A 15,093-nucleotide genomic window follows, 5' to 3' on the forward strand; every position below is an offset into this window, starting at 1 on the left:
AATGATTGGCTCTTGATCAAGTCATTGGCTGATAAAAGCTCCTACTTTCACTCTCCAAACAGCAATAGATCCCAATGGTGGTGATTCCATGAGGAAGCATTTAAAATAAGCCTTCTCCTGAGTCCAAATCCAGACAGTTTCAACCATAATGCATTCAGTAGCAAGAGGAGTAAGAGATTCAGAACAATTATTACGAGACAAACGAGATAAACGAGAGTTTTGAAGTTATGTACCATTTAGGGGGACAAAATCAGCAATGTCCACATCTCATAGATAATATCTCAGGAAATATTGTTTGTCTGGGTCTTCTGGTAGGGAACATTCCCAAAATTGACTTAAAGGCTACAGAGACATTCTACAATTCTTCTTTATTAAAAAAATTAAATGTGTGCTTTAAAAAAAAGTTTTGATAAGATCTCTTGTTTTTGCCTCACAGTCATTTCCAAATATACCCCTCCCATTTCCCCCAGTGAACCTTCTCATGTAGCAAAGAAAAATTGAGATCAAAATTGACACAATGACTTGGGCCAGTGATGGCAAACCTTTTAGGAGGTGGGTGATATGAGAAATGTCCTCAGGCATGCATGGAGAGGGGAAGGGGAGAAATTCAGCTCCATGTCCCTCTGGCTAATAATGAACTCTGGCAAATTCTGTGCTGAAGTGATGGTACACGTGTCCACAAAGAGGGTTCTGAGTGCCCCTGCTGGCACATGTGCCACAGGTTTGCCACCACGGACTTAGGTTGATGCTGTATGTATCATTCCATACCCATATTTCACCACCTATTTAATGAAAGGAGTCTGATTCCCCTATTTCTTCTTCAGAATGAGATTATTCATTAGAATTATACATTGTTCAGAAGCTTTGCTCTTTTGAAATGTTGTCTCTTGTCCTGTTATTTCTCAAACCTACTCAGAAGAAGACTGTTCTTTAGACTAAAGAAGTTTGTATTTTCTCTTGAATTTTGATAAGCAATTGAAAGCCTCCTGGTTACCATAGGGAGAGGAAACAGATGAGACCTTGGGAGTGACCAAATAAAGGAAAGGCAAGAACCAAGTTTTTGTCTTACCTCAACTTGGAATACTCATTGTGATGTCATGTGAGATTACTACATTGCAAGCTGTGGCTCTTTGACTGAAAGGAGGCATGGGGTGGGGTGATGGAGCCAATCCTGGGGCCTGGTCCCCCACTGCCACCATCTTTCAGTCTCCTTCTATTACTTGGTCTCCTTGTCATTGGGGTCTGGTCACTGCTACCTGGGGCTCGAAGGCAAGAGCTATTGTCAGCCAAGTTCAGCGAGGTACATGGAGTTACAATCCTTGCCCCTATCCTGGGAAAGGGCAGAAATATGGGGAGGGTATCTTTGGTAGAAGACTTGTTCTACCTCTCTGAGTCTCTGGGATTCTTTCTTTGTTTGCCTCCCTCCCAAACTTTCTCACCTTAAGGTAAGATATGGTAGGGCTAAGATCTCCCCTTCTCTTTAGAGTACCTTACTAAATGACTGGTTTTTGTTTTTTTTATGTGTGTGTATGTGTATTCTTTCAGACTTTAAAACAGCTAAGATTACCAGGGACCCAACATGTCACAAAAGGTACCAAAATCCTTATTGTTTCATCAAGAAGAGCTGTATAGTAAATAAAAGCTAAATTTTTTTAGGGACCTGAGTGGCAGGGAATGGGTGAGAAGCTGGCAGGGGGGCTAGTAGAGATTCAGTAACTGTGGAAGCAGGTAAAGAGGGGAAGGAAGTGATGATTTCACATTTTTTGTTATTTTTCTTCCTAAAATGAACAAATATATCCCTTCATCTGAGGGAGTGCACATAGCTTTTGTGTTCCTCCCATTTCTTCTCATCTCCTTTCCTCTTAAAGTCCAAAGTGATTGAGTGGGAGAAAAAGAAAGCCATTACGTGGTGGATTCTCATTCTGAAGGCTCCTCTCCTCATTGTATTATTAAGAGAAATTACACTGGAAACCAGGTTCAAATCAATAAGCATTTATGACTGCTTACTTCTTCTTTGTCATGTCCTCTTCTAGGTACATTGGTGGCATACAGTATGTATACAGTTATGATGTAAAATCAAACAAAGTAATTTAGGGATTAGGCATGGCACTAACAATTGGATGAGTTGGAAAAGGCCTCTTAGAGGAGGTAGCACTTAAACTGAACCATGGAGGGAGCCAGGTAAAAGAGAGCATTCCTCCCATGGAGATAAGCCTATATCCTAGCTCAGCACAGGGGCAGGAAGACATAACGCTGGGTACTTGCAGTAGGCCAGTTTGACTGTGATGTGGAGCAGAAGTATCAAACACAGGTCCCATTGGCTGCATACAGGCAATTTCTGAAGGCAGCCCAACCCAGATTAAAATGTAATTAGTAAATATTTAACAAAACAAAAAAGATATTATGTTTAAAAAAACTGAGTTGATAATACAGCCTGAAGGGATTCTTATCTGTAGTTTAGTAAGCCCATTTTTGAGTTCCACACTACCAAAGTAGAATACTTGAGACAATGAGAAATCAATTTGGAAAGTTCGGCTGGAGCCAAATTGTCAATGACTTTAAATGCTTTTATTCTAGAAGGAATAAGAAGCACTGAAACTACATGAATGGGAGAGTAACTGTCAGCCTGGATTCTATTCTTAGCTCTTCTACTAAGTAGCAATGTAAATCACTTACCTTTGAGTGTTAGTGTCATTAATAGTAAAGTTAGGATAATATATGAAATAGTTTTATCTCACAAGGTTGTTGTGAGGGTCAAAAGAAATTTGTTACTAAAGCTTAACACTTTGCTTTGCAAACCTTAAAGCTCTATGTAAATGTCAGACATTATTATAATGTCCAGAATGAAGGTGTTAGATTACATCAGCTTTAAACAAGCCCAAAGTTTAAAAAATACAAAATCCTAAAGGCATCATCCTCTTAATTAACATTGTCCCCCATTATTCCTAGTTCCACTTCCACATTGGGAGGACAATGTCCATACAGGATGTACAGGAGCTGATCTGGCCTGGTGAGTAAGGCTTCCTAGCCTCCCCATGTCCACAGTCCTTTTCCAAGCCTACCCTACGATGTTCTTTATTATTTTTTATTTTTAAAACCCTTATCTTAGAATCCTAGAATTAGTCTTAGAAAGAACTAGTCTTAGAATCGGTACAGGTAAAGGTTCTAAGGTAGAAGAATGGTAAGGTCTAGGCAATTGGGGTTAAGTGACTTGCCCAGGGTCACACAGCTAGGAAGTGTCTGAACCCATATTTGAACCTAGGACCTTCTGTCTCCAGATCTGTTTCTTTATCCACTGAGCCACCTAGTTGTCCCCCTACTATGTGCATTAAGAGCTCTTCACAAGTTATATTTGATACTAGCTATCACCATTTTTATCCCTTCAGTTTTACTGACTGGCACTCATTTCATTCAGTTTTTCAGGGCTTCCTGTGGGCTGGGCCCAGAATTATACTCTCTGGTCAATGGATAAAAGCTTCCAGCATATTTTCCAGCACCTGGACATTGCAAGGTCAGGGGTTACCACCCTAGGGAAAAGTACCTCTAGGGTTGGGGGCAGGGATGGGCTCCTGGAATCAGATCTTTGGTGGGTACTTTCATCAAAGGGAGCATGGGAACTATCATGGTGTTAACTTGGAAACAACACAGAACTACTGAAGTAGTCAGAAAAACCACTCTTTAATCAGGAAAAGGAATAGGCTCACTATTTGGGCCACCACACAGTATCTAGCGCTAAATACCACACAAGGCCTGCACCCTGGGGACTCTGGGAACCATATCCCTTTGGGAGAAGGCACCCCACTAAATGCCAGCATCAATACCAATTCCACCTTGAGAGAACACCGTGCTAAGTGGGGAGAGCCAACTGCTCTAGACTGACAACTCCCCAAAGAGGAACAGAACTTGGGGGTCCTTATCCCCTCTGGAGAACTAGGTACTGAAAGCCTGCACAGACAAACCCCAAACAGGTTGCAAACCTCTTTGCAGCCAGCAGCTAAAGAAGTAGGGAATGGTCAGCTGTAACAAATCCAAGGCAAAGGTCAAACTCTGGAGTAGGACTCCAGAGAAGGGACTTCATCATACTTAACATTTACTAGGTCCACAAATTCCCAAACATGCTAGGGTTCCTAAACGGTCTTAAAGTCCATAGTTCAAACCAAAACAGGTGTGCCTGGCACTGGGGATTCTCAAAGGGCAGGGGTAAACTGAGGCATCCAAATTTCATGTCGACAGTGGTCATCATCTCCCTGATTAGATGATAAAAGCTATCTCTCATTTCTTGAGAGAGGATCTAGCCCCATAGATGACTGAAATGTAGGAAGGGAATTCTTCCTTTCCCTCTCTATAATTAGAGAGAAGGGGCTCTGTGCAATGTCCATCTTTACCCCACTTCCTTTTCCATTCCACAACAGATAACTATATTTCTCTCTCTCTTCCTCTCTTTCTCTCAGATCCAGCCTCATGAATTTATCCTTCTCTTCACAAATGTCCTCAATTCCGTCCTCCAGCTCCTCTACTAACGGGTCTCAGGACTCACCAGCCCTGACATGCTGTGAGGGCTACAGCCCTGAGTTTGACAGAATTCAGAAAACTTCTTCACTTCATGCCAATCTCGGTGCAACTCAATCCCTCGCCTATATTTTTAGCAATAGTCTACAACACCGGAGCCAAAGTGTGCCTCTCCCCTCTAAAAAATACTTTGGACAAGCACAGGTCTTCTCTCTGCCTCCTTTTCTGTTTCCTCAAGCTAAAAATGATACCACAGGGAAGAATATCTTTCTGGACAAATGTACCTATAGAAACCACATTCATAAATGGAAGTTCAGTGACACCAAAGTGGAGAGGGAAGAGGACAGCTGGGTCCCCATAGAGACCAAGAATTCATTGGAGCTCCACATAAAGAGAAAGCTTACCCAGCGTCTGGTAGTTTCTCCATCTTTCAGAACCATAAAGCTCTCTCTTAGACCTGATTCTTTGGTCACGCAAGAGAAAAAGACAACAAACAAGGGGGATGGAAACAATGCTCATAAAATTTCAAATCTTCCATTGTGTTCATATCTTAATGAGAGACCCCAACTCTCAGGCTGGGCTCCAATTCAACTAACACCTTCAGCCCGGTTAGCGCTTGAGGGGCACATGGCCTGGAAGGTATGTACACTGAGGGATCAGACAGTACTACCCACAGCCGTGAAGCAGTCATGGGCAATACTAAACTCTATCACTGAGGAGCAGATTGAAAGCCATAAACCAGAAAGTCCTAGACCCCAGGGACTTGTGTCTTTCCATCAGAACACTGTAAAGAGTGCCAACAAAAAGGCTCCAAATGTCTCATGCTCTCTACTTTCCATGGACTTGGAAACTGATTTGGGAACAAACCAGACAAGACCAAGAGCTCCAATATCACCTAACGCAGACAGAGAGCACCAGCCAGGACTCCTGCATGTTACACAGGATGCCTCATGCTCAGGAGTGGATGTCATCCCAGGGAACGCCATCTTCCTACAGGAGAACACAAAAATGAAATTAGAACTCTGTATAGGGAAGAGGGCCACTCATCTTCTAAATAATGATAAAAAGCAACAAATAGAAGCCCTAAATGAGGATGAAGAATTGAGCACTGGACAACTTCAAACTGCCATAGACAACGATAGTACAAACTTGCTAGAAACTGTGGAATCTGTGTCATTGGATCCAGGATTCCAGGTTCAAGTCAAAGATTCTAAAAGATTGAATTCAGAGTCACACAGTCAAGTCAAAGATTCTTTGGGGCTGAACTCAGGGCCACAAGTTCAAGATAGAGATTCCATGGAGCTGATTTCAAGACCACAGAATCAAGTGCCACAGGTTCAAGGTATAGATGAGGGAGAGCTAATTCCAGTGCCACAGAAGAAAGATGTAGATTCTTTGGAGCGCAAAGGTTCAAGTTCAAAAGTTCAAGGTACCGATACTATAGCAACAATTCCAGTGCCAGAGAAACATGACACAGATAATGTGGAGCTGACCCCAGGATCACCAGTTCAAGATGTGGACTTCATGGGGCCAATCTCAGGGCCAAAGATTAAAAATGTGGATTCTGGAGGGCTGACCCTAGGGTTACAGGTTAAACTCACAGATTCCAAGGGTCTGAGCCCAGGGTCACAGATTAACCTCACAGATTCCAAGGGTCTGGGCCCAGGGTCACAGATTAACCTCACAGATTCCAAGGGTCTGGGCCCAGGGTCACAGATTAACCTCACAGATTCCAAGGGTCTGGGCCCAGGGTCACAGATTAACCTCACAGATTCCAAGGGTCTGGGCCCAGGGTCACAGATTAACCTCACAGATTCCAAGGGTCTGGGCCCAGGGTCACAGATTAACCTCACAGATTCCAAGGGTCTGGGCCCAGGGTCACAGATTAACCTCACAGATTCCAAGGGTCTGGGCCCAGGGTCACAGATTAACCTCACAGATTCCAAGGGTCTGGGCCCAGGGTCACAGATTAACCTCACAGATTCCAAGGGTCTGGGCCCAGGGTCACAGATTAACCTCACAGACTCCAACGGTCTAAACCCATGGTCAGAGATTATACTCACAGATTCCAAGGGTCTGAGTCCAGGGTCACAGATTAACCTCACAGATTCCAAGGGTCTAAACCCATGGTCAGAGATTATACTCACAGATTCCAAGGGTCTGAGTCCAGGGTCACAGATTAACCCTACAGATTCCAAGGGTCTAAACCCATGGTCAGAGATTAAACTCACAGATTCCAAGGGGCTGAGCCCAGGGTCACAGATTAACCTCACAGATTCCAAGGGTCTGGGCCCAGGGTCACAGATTAACCTCACAGATTCCAAGGGTCTGGGCCCAGGGTCACAGATTAACCTCACAGATTCCAAGGGTCTGGGCCCAGGGTCACAGATTAACCTCACAGATTCCAAGGGTCTGGGCCCAGGGTCACAGATTAACCTCACAGATTCCAAAGATCTAAACCCATGGTCAGAGATTAACCTCACAGATTCCAAGGGGCTGAGCCCAGGGTCACAGGTTAACTTCACAGATTCCAAGGGTCTGGGCCCAGGGTCACAGATTAACTTCATAGATTCCAAGGGTCTAAACCCATGGTCAGAGATTATACTCACAGATTCCAAGGGGCTGAGCCCATGGTCACAGATTAACCTCACAGATTCCAAGGGTCTGGGCCCAGGGTCACAGATTAACTTCATAGATTCCAAGGGTCTAAACCCATGGTCAGAGATTAAACTCACAGATTCCAAGGGGCTGAGTTCATGGTCACAGATTAACCTCAAAGATTCTAAGGGGCTGAGTCCATGGTCACAGATTAACCTCTCAGATTCCAAGGGTCTAAACCCAGGGTCACAGGTTAAACTCACAGATTCCAGGGGGCTGACCCCGGGGTCACAGATTAAATTTACAAACTCCAAGGGTCTGAGCCCAGGGCCACAGATTAAACTCACAGATTCCAAGGGTCTGACCCTAGGGTCACAGATTAACCTCTCAGATTCCAAGGGTCTGAGCCCAGGATCACAGGTTAACCTCACAGATTCCAAGGGTCTCAGCCTAGGGTCCCAGATTAAACTCACAGACTTCAAGGGTCTGAGCCCATGGTCAGAGATTAGCCTCACAGATTCCAGAGGGCTGACCCTGGGGTCACAGATTAAACACTCAGATTCCAAGGGTCTGACCCTGGGGTCCCAGATTAACTGCACAGATTCCAAGGGTCTGAGCCCAGGGTTACAGATTAACCTCTCAGATTCCAAGGGTCTGAGCCCAGGATCACAGGTTAAACTCACAGATTCCAAAGGTCTGAGACTAGGGTCCCAGATTAAACTCACAGACTTCAAGGGTCTGAGCCCATGGTCAGAGATTAGCCTCACAGATTCCAAGGGGGTGAGCCCAGGGTCACAGATTAAACTCACAGATTCCAAGGGGCTGACCCTGGGGTCACAGGATAACCTCACAGATTCCAAGGGGTTGACCCTAAAGCCACATGTTCAAGTCAAAGATTTTGTGGAGCTGACCCCATGGCCACGTATTCAAGATGTGAACTCTGTGGAGTTGACTCCAACGTCAGGAATTCAAGTCATAGATTCCAAGCAATTGGCTCTAGAGTTGCAGTCACCAATTGAGGACTCTTCCCATTTTAGCAAAGATTCTACACCTCAGCACATCTCAAATTCTAGATCATCAAGTAAACTAAAACATTTAGACTTGACTGAGAACATAGTGCTTCAAAAGCCCTTGTTTTTTGGACCATCTAGCAAATTCTACAATACAGAACAACCTTCAACTTTTCTCAGACCTCTATTTGTGCAGCGCCCACATTCCTTATCCCACTTGAGGCTGACTTCTCAACATCTATTCCAGTCTCCTCTACTACCTTGTAGATCAAAGAATAATTTCTGCCCAGGGTTAAGGACCAGGAAAGATCTAAAGTGCCCTGTTTCAGGGACTCAAGTGAAAGCCTTGGAACGGCAAATTTCAAAGGGAAGAGTGGAAAGGAGATCATCCTCTACTTCCATATTAAAGAAGAACCTGTTGGCTAAGATACAGAAAGCATATCACATCAAGAAGGCTCATGTCCAAAAACCGCCTCAAGTTCCCTGTCTATATGCCCCTAACTGGCATTTTGTTTCGCCAAGGCAAATGGTTTTCCAAAGCCAGCAAGAGAAGCTTATGGGTACCCCTCCTAAGACTTCACATTCTATTAACATTCAGAGATGCCAGCTCAGTAGGAATAACTTTGCTTCCAATGAACAGCTCAAGTATTGCAGGTCTAATACAACTCCCCACTATCCCAACTTTATTACAAAAGAAGCCCAAGGTAGCAGTAAACCTATGAAGGAAAGGGAACAGGTCCCCTCAGAGTTAAGTGAGCTACCTCAGAATAATACTGAAAAGGATCCTGCTTCAGTGGAACAGAATGAAAAACCATGTATCAGCTCACAGATAACTTCTGAATCTCAGCATAGGCCTCTACCAGTAACCTCTTCCCATGAACAGACCCAGCTACTACAGGACCTGCAGCTGAAAATAACAGAACAGCTTCTAAAGAGTCAATTGTCTCCCCATTTCATTCCATCCCAAACTAAAGGAATGGTCCTAAAGTACCCCGTGTGTTTGCAATGTGGCAGATGTTCAGGTCCCAGTTGCCCCCACAAATTCCATGGCTCCCTTAGTTCCTGGCTTCTTGTCTATCCACAGCTCCGCCTTGTTCGTAACTCTGAGGGACATGGGGAGTTTCGAGTTCACCTTGGCTTTAAGTTGAGAACCCGAAACCAAACTCCAAAGCATCAAAGAGAAGTAGGACCTTTGGTGTCAACAAGACATGAATCATCACAGTCTGACCCATCAGAGAAGAGGAAGGTTAAGGTCTCTACTTGTAATGTCACTGAGAAAAACTTTACTCTAAGCCCCTGTCATAGAAAAGACTTAGGACCTGAGACTTTCCACACTCCTGAGCCTTCCCAAGCCTCTGAACCCATTCAAGTTCATATCAAACGAAATTTGCCTGGCAGGAGAGTAGAAGTTGCAAAAGCAGGAAGAGAGCCCGGGCAGTATGATTTTACAAAAGTCCACTCTTTACTGGATACTGATAATGAAGGTAGCCGGGCTAGAGTTAAAGCTGAACTTGACTTAGAAAAAGTGAAGATTCCAAAGGAGATAAGAATCACAACTCAGAAAATTGAAGAAGGACTGAGACAAAGTACACCCAATGACATAAAGCCACATCCAAAGAGGAAGACTATGGAGTCCCAGAAAGTAGCTCCATCAAGTAATCATTCTGAGAAATCCACAGGACTTGTAAAATGGCTTTGTCTCAATGTAAAGAAAGCACTAGGTGTGGCTTACCCACCAGGGCCTTCTTTCCAACAGATACATGCTTCTAGAACAAAGCCACCCAAACAGCAAGGCTGCCCAAGCAAGCAACCATCTCATGTACATCCTGGTTCTGAAAATGAGGGGATGCACATAGTCAAGTCTCTGGGTACAACTGGTCTAGCCACAAAAATGGAGAGGAAGAGGCCAGAGAGCAATGGCAAGAAGACAGAAACATTAAGACTTGGACCACCCCTAAATAACCCAGTTTCAAAGGATGTCAAGACTTCCCATTCTAGATCATTTCTCCGATCCATGCCCCAAGTTCCAAAGAGTAACAGAATTTCTGAGTCTAGACCATCTCATAGGCTCACATCCCCAGTTGCACAATAACAAGATTTTCCCTTTTCTATCATCCTGCCACTACACATCTCCAAGGTCAAAGGGAATGCTATGGTGGATCTATAAAGAAGTCCAACAAAACTAAACTAGCAAGGGACATAAAGTCATTCTAGTAGGATCAGTGTCAAGACAGAAGATTCAACAGCAAGATTGTTAGGGTGATAGAACAGGTAAGCTGCCTTGGAAAAACACCTAGTTTTAGAGGGAAGTTCAGTTCTGTGCATTGGGCAAAGAAGATCCAGGAGAGCTGCCAAGAAAATCCTCTTCAAGTACTCAATCATTTTGCTCTTCTCCATGCCAATCTTTTAGCTTTCCCTTCACCACCACTCACCCCATTTGCATGATCCCTAAGCCTGTGTCCAAGAAAAGAAAATTATCTGGGGGTCTAACTTCTTTCGAATAAATGAAGTAAATATAAAGTGTGTTAATCTGAGTATCTAGCAAGCACCAGAAGGGTAACTACAAGAGCAGCCACCAGTCTCAGTCTTGAGCTCCGGGGTGGACTTGGGTTCAAATTCTAACTAAAATGTTTTCTAGAACCTCTTTAATCCTCAGTTTCTCTATCTATATAAAAAAAAAAAGGGTGGGGGTTAGGGAAGGTGGTTTGCCTACATGGTCTTTAAAGTCTATTCCTTCTACACTTTTAACATCTATAATCAATGGAACATATTTAGGGACGCTATACAAAAAGGAGAAAAGTGGACGTCATCACATGACATTGGTTTCCGGTGCGCGGGCGGGGAAGGGAGCGGATGTGACGTTATTCTCTTTTCCTCCCCAGCCTCTTGGGGTCGCTCTGTGATGACGTAGCTGAAGTAAAGGCTGGAGGGGGCGATGCCTTCCGGACGTTCTGCGGTAGCTGCTGTGAGTAGACGGGTTTGGGGGGGGGTGCCCTTTTCTGGAGTCTTGAACCCCCAATCCTTCACTGCGAACCTGGGGCCGTCTCCACTGACATTCCTGGCGCCGTTCGGCTGTTTCTCAGGCCGCCTGGGCCGGGGAGTGGGGGTGGTAGAGAGGAGATTGGGCGCCTGGGCCGCCCCAGGGTCTCGGGCCCCAGGCCGGAGGCTCTCCGTGGGCAGCGCCGTAGCCGCCTCCGCGCTCCCCACCCTTTGCTTCCTCTTCCTTATTTCCTTCCCCTCCGTCCTACATCAGCCCTCAGCCCCGCTTTCGAGCCCCGAGGGCGGGCTTCCTTCCCGCCCCCGCATTCTGGTTCCGAGGTGGGGGTGGGAACGGTGCATCTGGCGCAGTTAGTTAGGCCTCAAGCCGACGCCGGGTCGAGGCCGACGAAGACATCCTGCCCTCATTCCGGAGCCTGGAGGGACGCGTTCCCAGCCCTGGGTGGTAAGGTGAAGATTTTCCTAGGAGAACGCAACCTCCATTGTGAGCAGAGGGTTTCTTCCTCGTGGGGGCAGATTCGATCCCGAGGTCTCTGGTGGCGGTTACATAGGACTTTATTGGTGTAGGGACCTCCTGGTGACAAAATCTCCCTCAAGTAATGCCACTGGATCACTGTTCCGAAACTTAGAGTTGCGTGGGGACACTGAGAAGTTAAGTGATTTCCTTTTCCAGGATCACCGAGCCTGTCTATGTCAAAGGAGGGACATAAACTTAGGGTTTATGATTGTGAGGTTTGTCCTATCCACTTCACAGTGCTGCCTTCTCCATATAATAGTAACTTCCATGTTTGTGATTTGCTAGGCCTCTGGACCCACACACTTCAGGCAGCCGAAGAACAAGAGGAGTGTGGAAGCCAAGAAGTAAGTGAGGTTTCCTGGAATTGGTGTAATTGTTTGATAAAGCAGGTTATCAAGCTTGGGGCTTGAAAACAAATTAGCCTGCAGAAAAGAATGAATTACAATAAAAGTTGGAACTATGACCCACTTCATATTTGTACTGTATTTCTTAAGGTTTTTGATGTTCATTGCCACCAGACATGTTGTCCTAAGGCACTGGTAAGAATGTTATGAACTCATAATTTTTTCTGTTTTGGAAATATTTCTCTTTAAAACTGGTTATTAAATTTATGCTTTTGAGGGTTCCCAGCTTTAAAGACTTCCTTCAAAAGAGAGCCTTTGGCTTTTCGATATTTCTGTTTTTAATGACATGGACAGTCATATCCAGTAATTTGTTTCATGAGATCTTGATATTTGAATTGAGAGAGATTGTAGATGAGTCGTTAAAACATTTATCATAGGAAAGACCAGAAAGAAGTTGAAGAGATAGATGTTTTCTGTTTGAGATCAGAGGCTTAGTGAAAAGTAGTCAAGATTATGATGATAAACTCATTAATTAGCTGTTTCATTGAAGGTAGTTATTTTGCTTTTGTTCTAGTAGGGTTTTTATATAATTTGGGGAAAGAAGTTTGGGATTAATTATTTGAATTTTGCATGGTTGCTTTAAGTGTATAGGCAGAGAAGAAATTTGCCTTGAGAATTGCTGGAGGTAAACTTATTATCAAATGCAAAAGACAGAAAAGTTTTTCCTTTCTTCTTTGGTCTTTTCTTTTGGTATGTTCTATCCAAAAGATGTTTTTACCAAAGATTTCTTGGTGCTATTTGGCTTTGGATCTTCCTGATAACTTAGAAGGGCCATGTTTATGTTAAAACTTTTTTTTTTACATTATTTTACATTTTTTACATATTTTACATTATTATTACATTAATTACAACACCAACCCTCAAGATTGAATTAACCTTTGGACTTTTTGTTTCACTGTTGAGAGGAAGGTATGAGAAAACTCAGACGACACTAATTAGAAAGAGGTATGGACTAATCTGCCCAAGAAAAAGGCATGAAGGAGTTTGAAATTTGAAAGGTGAAAAGAAAATCCTTACCAGTTATTTTCTTTCTAGCAGTTTTCTTAAAGTCATTTTGAACTTTGTCTATCATTTCAGGCATAACATCAACCTCTCTTTAGAAATGTATAGTTTCTAATTGTACAGAAGTTGGAAAGGATTTCCGAAATCATGGAGTCTAACCTATACCAAACAAAATTCCAGTCTATGACCTACTAAATTTGCCCAGCCCTTGCTTGAAAGACAGGTATTTATTAAATACTTGATATGTGCAGGGTACTGAGAAGACTTGAGTAGCCATTTTCCCCCAATGAGATTATTTTCTCCTGGGGGAAACTACATTTAAATATAAGCTGGAAACTGGCCAAATGAGAGCAACCAAGATGGGAATGAGCTTCAAGATCTTGCTATATGTTAATTAGTTGAAGGAATGAGGGTTGTTTAGCTTAGAACAGCCTGGGCAAGATTGAGAGTACATAATAGCTGACTTCAAGTATGTCAGTGGCTGTTTTTTGGAAGGAGAATTACTTGTTCTACCTGGCCCCAGAAAGCAGAAGGAAGTCTCATCTAGAGGTGACATCTGAGTTGGACTTTAAAGGATACCAGAGATTACAAGAGGTGGACAGTAAAGGGAGCATTCCAAGTATGAAGAGGAGCTTGTGCAAAGATGGGATGTCAGATGGAAACGGCAAGTAAGCCAGTTTGATTGGAGCGTAGAATGGGTGAGAGGGAGTAACTCAAAACTAGTCTAGAAAGATAGACTTGAGCTAGATACTAAAGGCCAAAGAATTCATATTTTATTCTAGAGAGAGAGAACAGAGATCCACTGAAGCTTCTTTAGTAGGGAAATGTCATGGTCAGACCTAGCTTCAGGAGTATCAATTTGGCAGTTATGTGAAGGATAGATTAGAGTGGAATAGGATGCAGGAAGACCAATTAGGCTTTTTTAATAGTTCAGGTGAGGCAATAACAAAAACCTGAACTAGAAGGTAACCTATTATAAAGAAAGGAACAGTGTGAGAAATGTGGAGTTAGAATTGACAAGAGTTGATAACTGATTAGATATGAGATTAAGGTTGAAAGGAAGAGTAGAAAATAACCAACAAGGTTCAGAACTGGATTGATGGTAATGTTTGCCATAGAAATAAGGAATTAAGAAGAGGGATTTGAATGGAAAGAGGAGTTCTGTTTAGGACATGTTGAATTTGAAATATCAGTGGGATATGTTGACAGATACGTCCTGTAGGCAGTTAGAGATTCAGGCCTGGAAATCAGGAGGGAGATGATGGCTAGATAGTTAGATTTGGGAATCATCTGCATAAAGACAGAAGCCTCAAAGGAAAGTTTATGAGGTTACCCAGAGACACTAATAATCAGAGAAAAATTAGTTTTCAGGTACTTATTCCATAAGAATTATTTGTCATTGGCACCTTCATTTTTCTCATTTTACTAGATTTTAAAAATTTGGTTTGATTTTTTTACTCTTTTCTAACCCTTATCTCTCCTATCCAATTATGAAGTCCATTTTGAGTCTATATCACTTACTTGTTCTTTTAACAAATATATGTATAGCCCTTTTTGTGGGCAAAGGAGCTCTTCTGAGCTCTGTAGGAAATACAGAATTATAATAACAGATCGGCAAAAAATAATTAAAAGCAGCAAAACACATTCCTAGTGGTGTGGTGGAAAACAGGTCTGTGTGATCATTGCTAATGAAAATACAAAATTGTAGAATCTTTTTTGGAAAGCAATGTGACAACATATAGTAAAAGTTAGATAAATAACAGATTCCATTGTTTAATGTTTTCAAAAATAAACAAAAAAGGTTCCATTCAAGTATTTTCACAGTAGTTTTGCATATAATTACAAAAAACTGGAAGCAATTGAAATGCCCAATAATACATGACTGGTTAATTATGGTAAATTAATAGAATAGAATTTTTTTTTAAAGATTTTATTTTTCCCCAGTTATATGTAAAAACACTTTTTTTATATTTTGAGTTTCAAATTCTTTTCCCTTCCCCCTCCTTGAGATAGTAAGCAGTCTGATATAAATTTTACATGTGCAGTCATGTAAAAT

General features: G+C 42.9%; 2 protein-coding genes across 7 annotated transcripts in view; both read left to right on the plus strand.

Moving 5' to 3' along the window:
- The first annotated feature begins 636 nt into the window (after window positions 1-636).
- LOC103099373 (chromosome 1 C2orf16 homolog) lies at window positions 637-10,637 on the plus strand. Of its 4 annotated transcripts, XM_056813205.1 has the most exons (6): window positions 1,104-1,300; window positions 1,546-1,591; window positions 2,950-3,010; window positions 3,416-3,511; window positions 4,452-6,945; window positions 7,156-10,637. In XM_056813205.1, the coding sequence occupies exons 1-6, from the start codon at window positions 1,160-1,162 to the stop codon at window positions 10,207-10,209; spliced, it is 5,892 nt and encodes a 1,963-aa protein (XP_056669183.1). In that variant the 5' UTR covers window positions 1,104-1,159; the 3' UTR covers window positions 10,210-10,637. The 4 variants fall into 4 exon arrangements, with proteins under 4 accessions (XP_056669185.1, XP_007476077.2, XP_056669183.1 ...); XM_056813207.1 differs by lacking the exon at window positions 1,104-1,300 and adding an exon at window positions 637-750 and having other exon boundaries at window positions 4,452-10,637; XM_007476015.3 differs by having other exon boundaries at window positions 1,103-1,300; window positions 4,452-10,637.
- A 298-nt stretch (window positions 10,638-10,935) lies between these two features.
- The window catches only part of ZNF512 (zinc finger protein 512), a 29,660-nt gene continuing 25,502 nt past the window's right edge, over window positions 10,936-15,093 (plus strand). Inside the window, exons 1-2 of one of the 3 annotated variants that reach the window (XM_007476019.2) lie at window positions 10,936-11,082; window positions 11,917-11,975. In XM_007476019.2, coding sequence (XP_007476081.1) covers window positions 11,053-11,082; window positions 11,917-11,975 — 89 coding nt within the window. In that variant the 5' untranslated portion in view covers window positions 10,936-11,052. Of the gene's footprint in view, window positions 11,083-11,422; window positions 11,560-11,916; window positions 11,976-13,003; window positions 13,261-15,093 lie in introns of those variants that run through there. The other 2 variants (XM_056813208.1, XM_056813209.1) reach the window with 2 other exon arrangements.

The sequence above is a fragment of the Monodelphis domestica genome, chromosome 1, assembly GCF_027887165.1.
Source record: "Monodelphis domestica isolate mMonDom1 chromosome 1, mMonDom1.pri, whole genome shotgun sequence".
NCBI lineage: Eukaryota > Metazoa > Chordata > Mammalia > Didelphimorphia > Didelphidae > Monodelphis > Monodelphis domestica.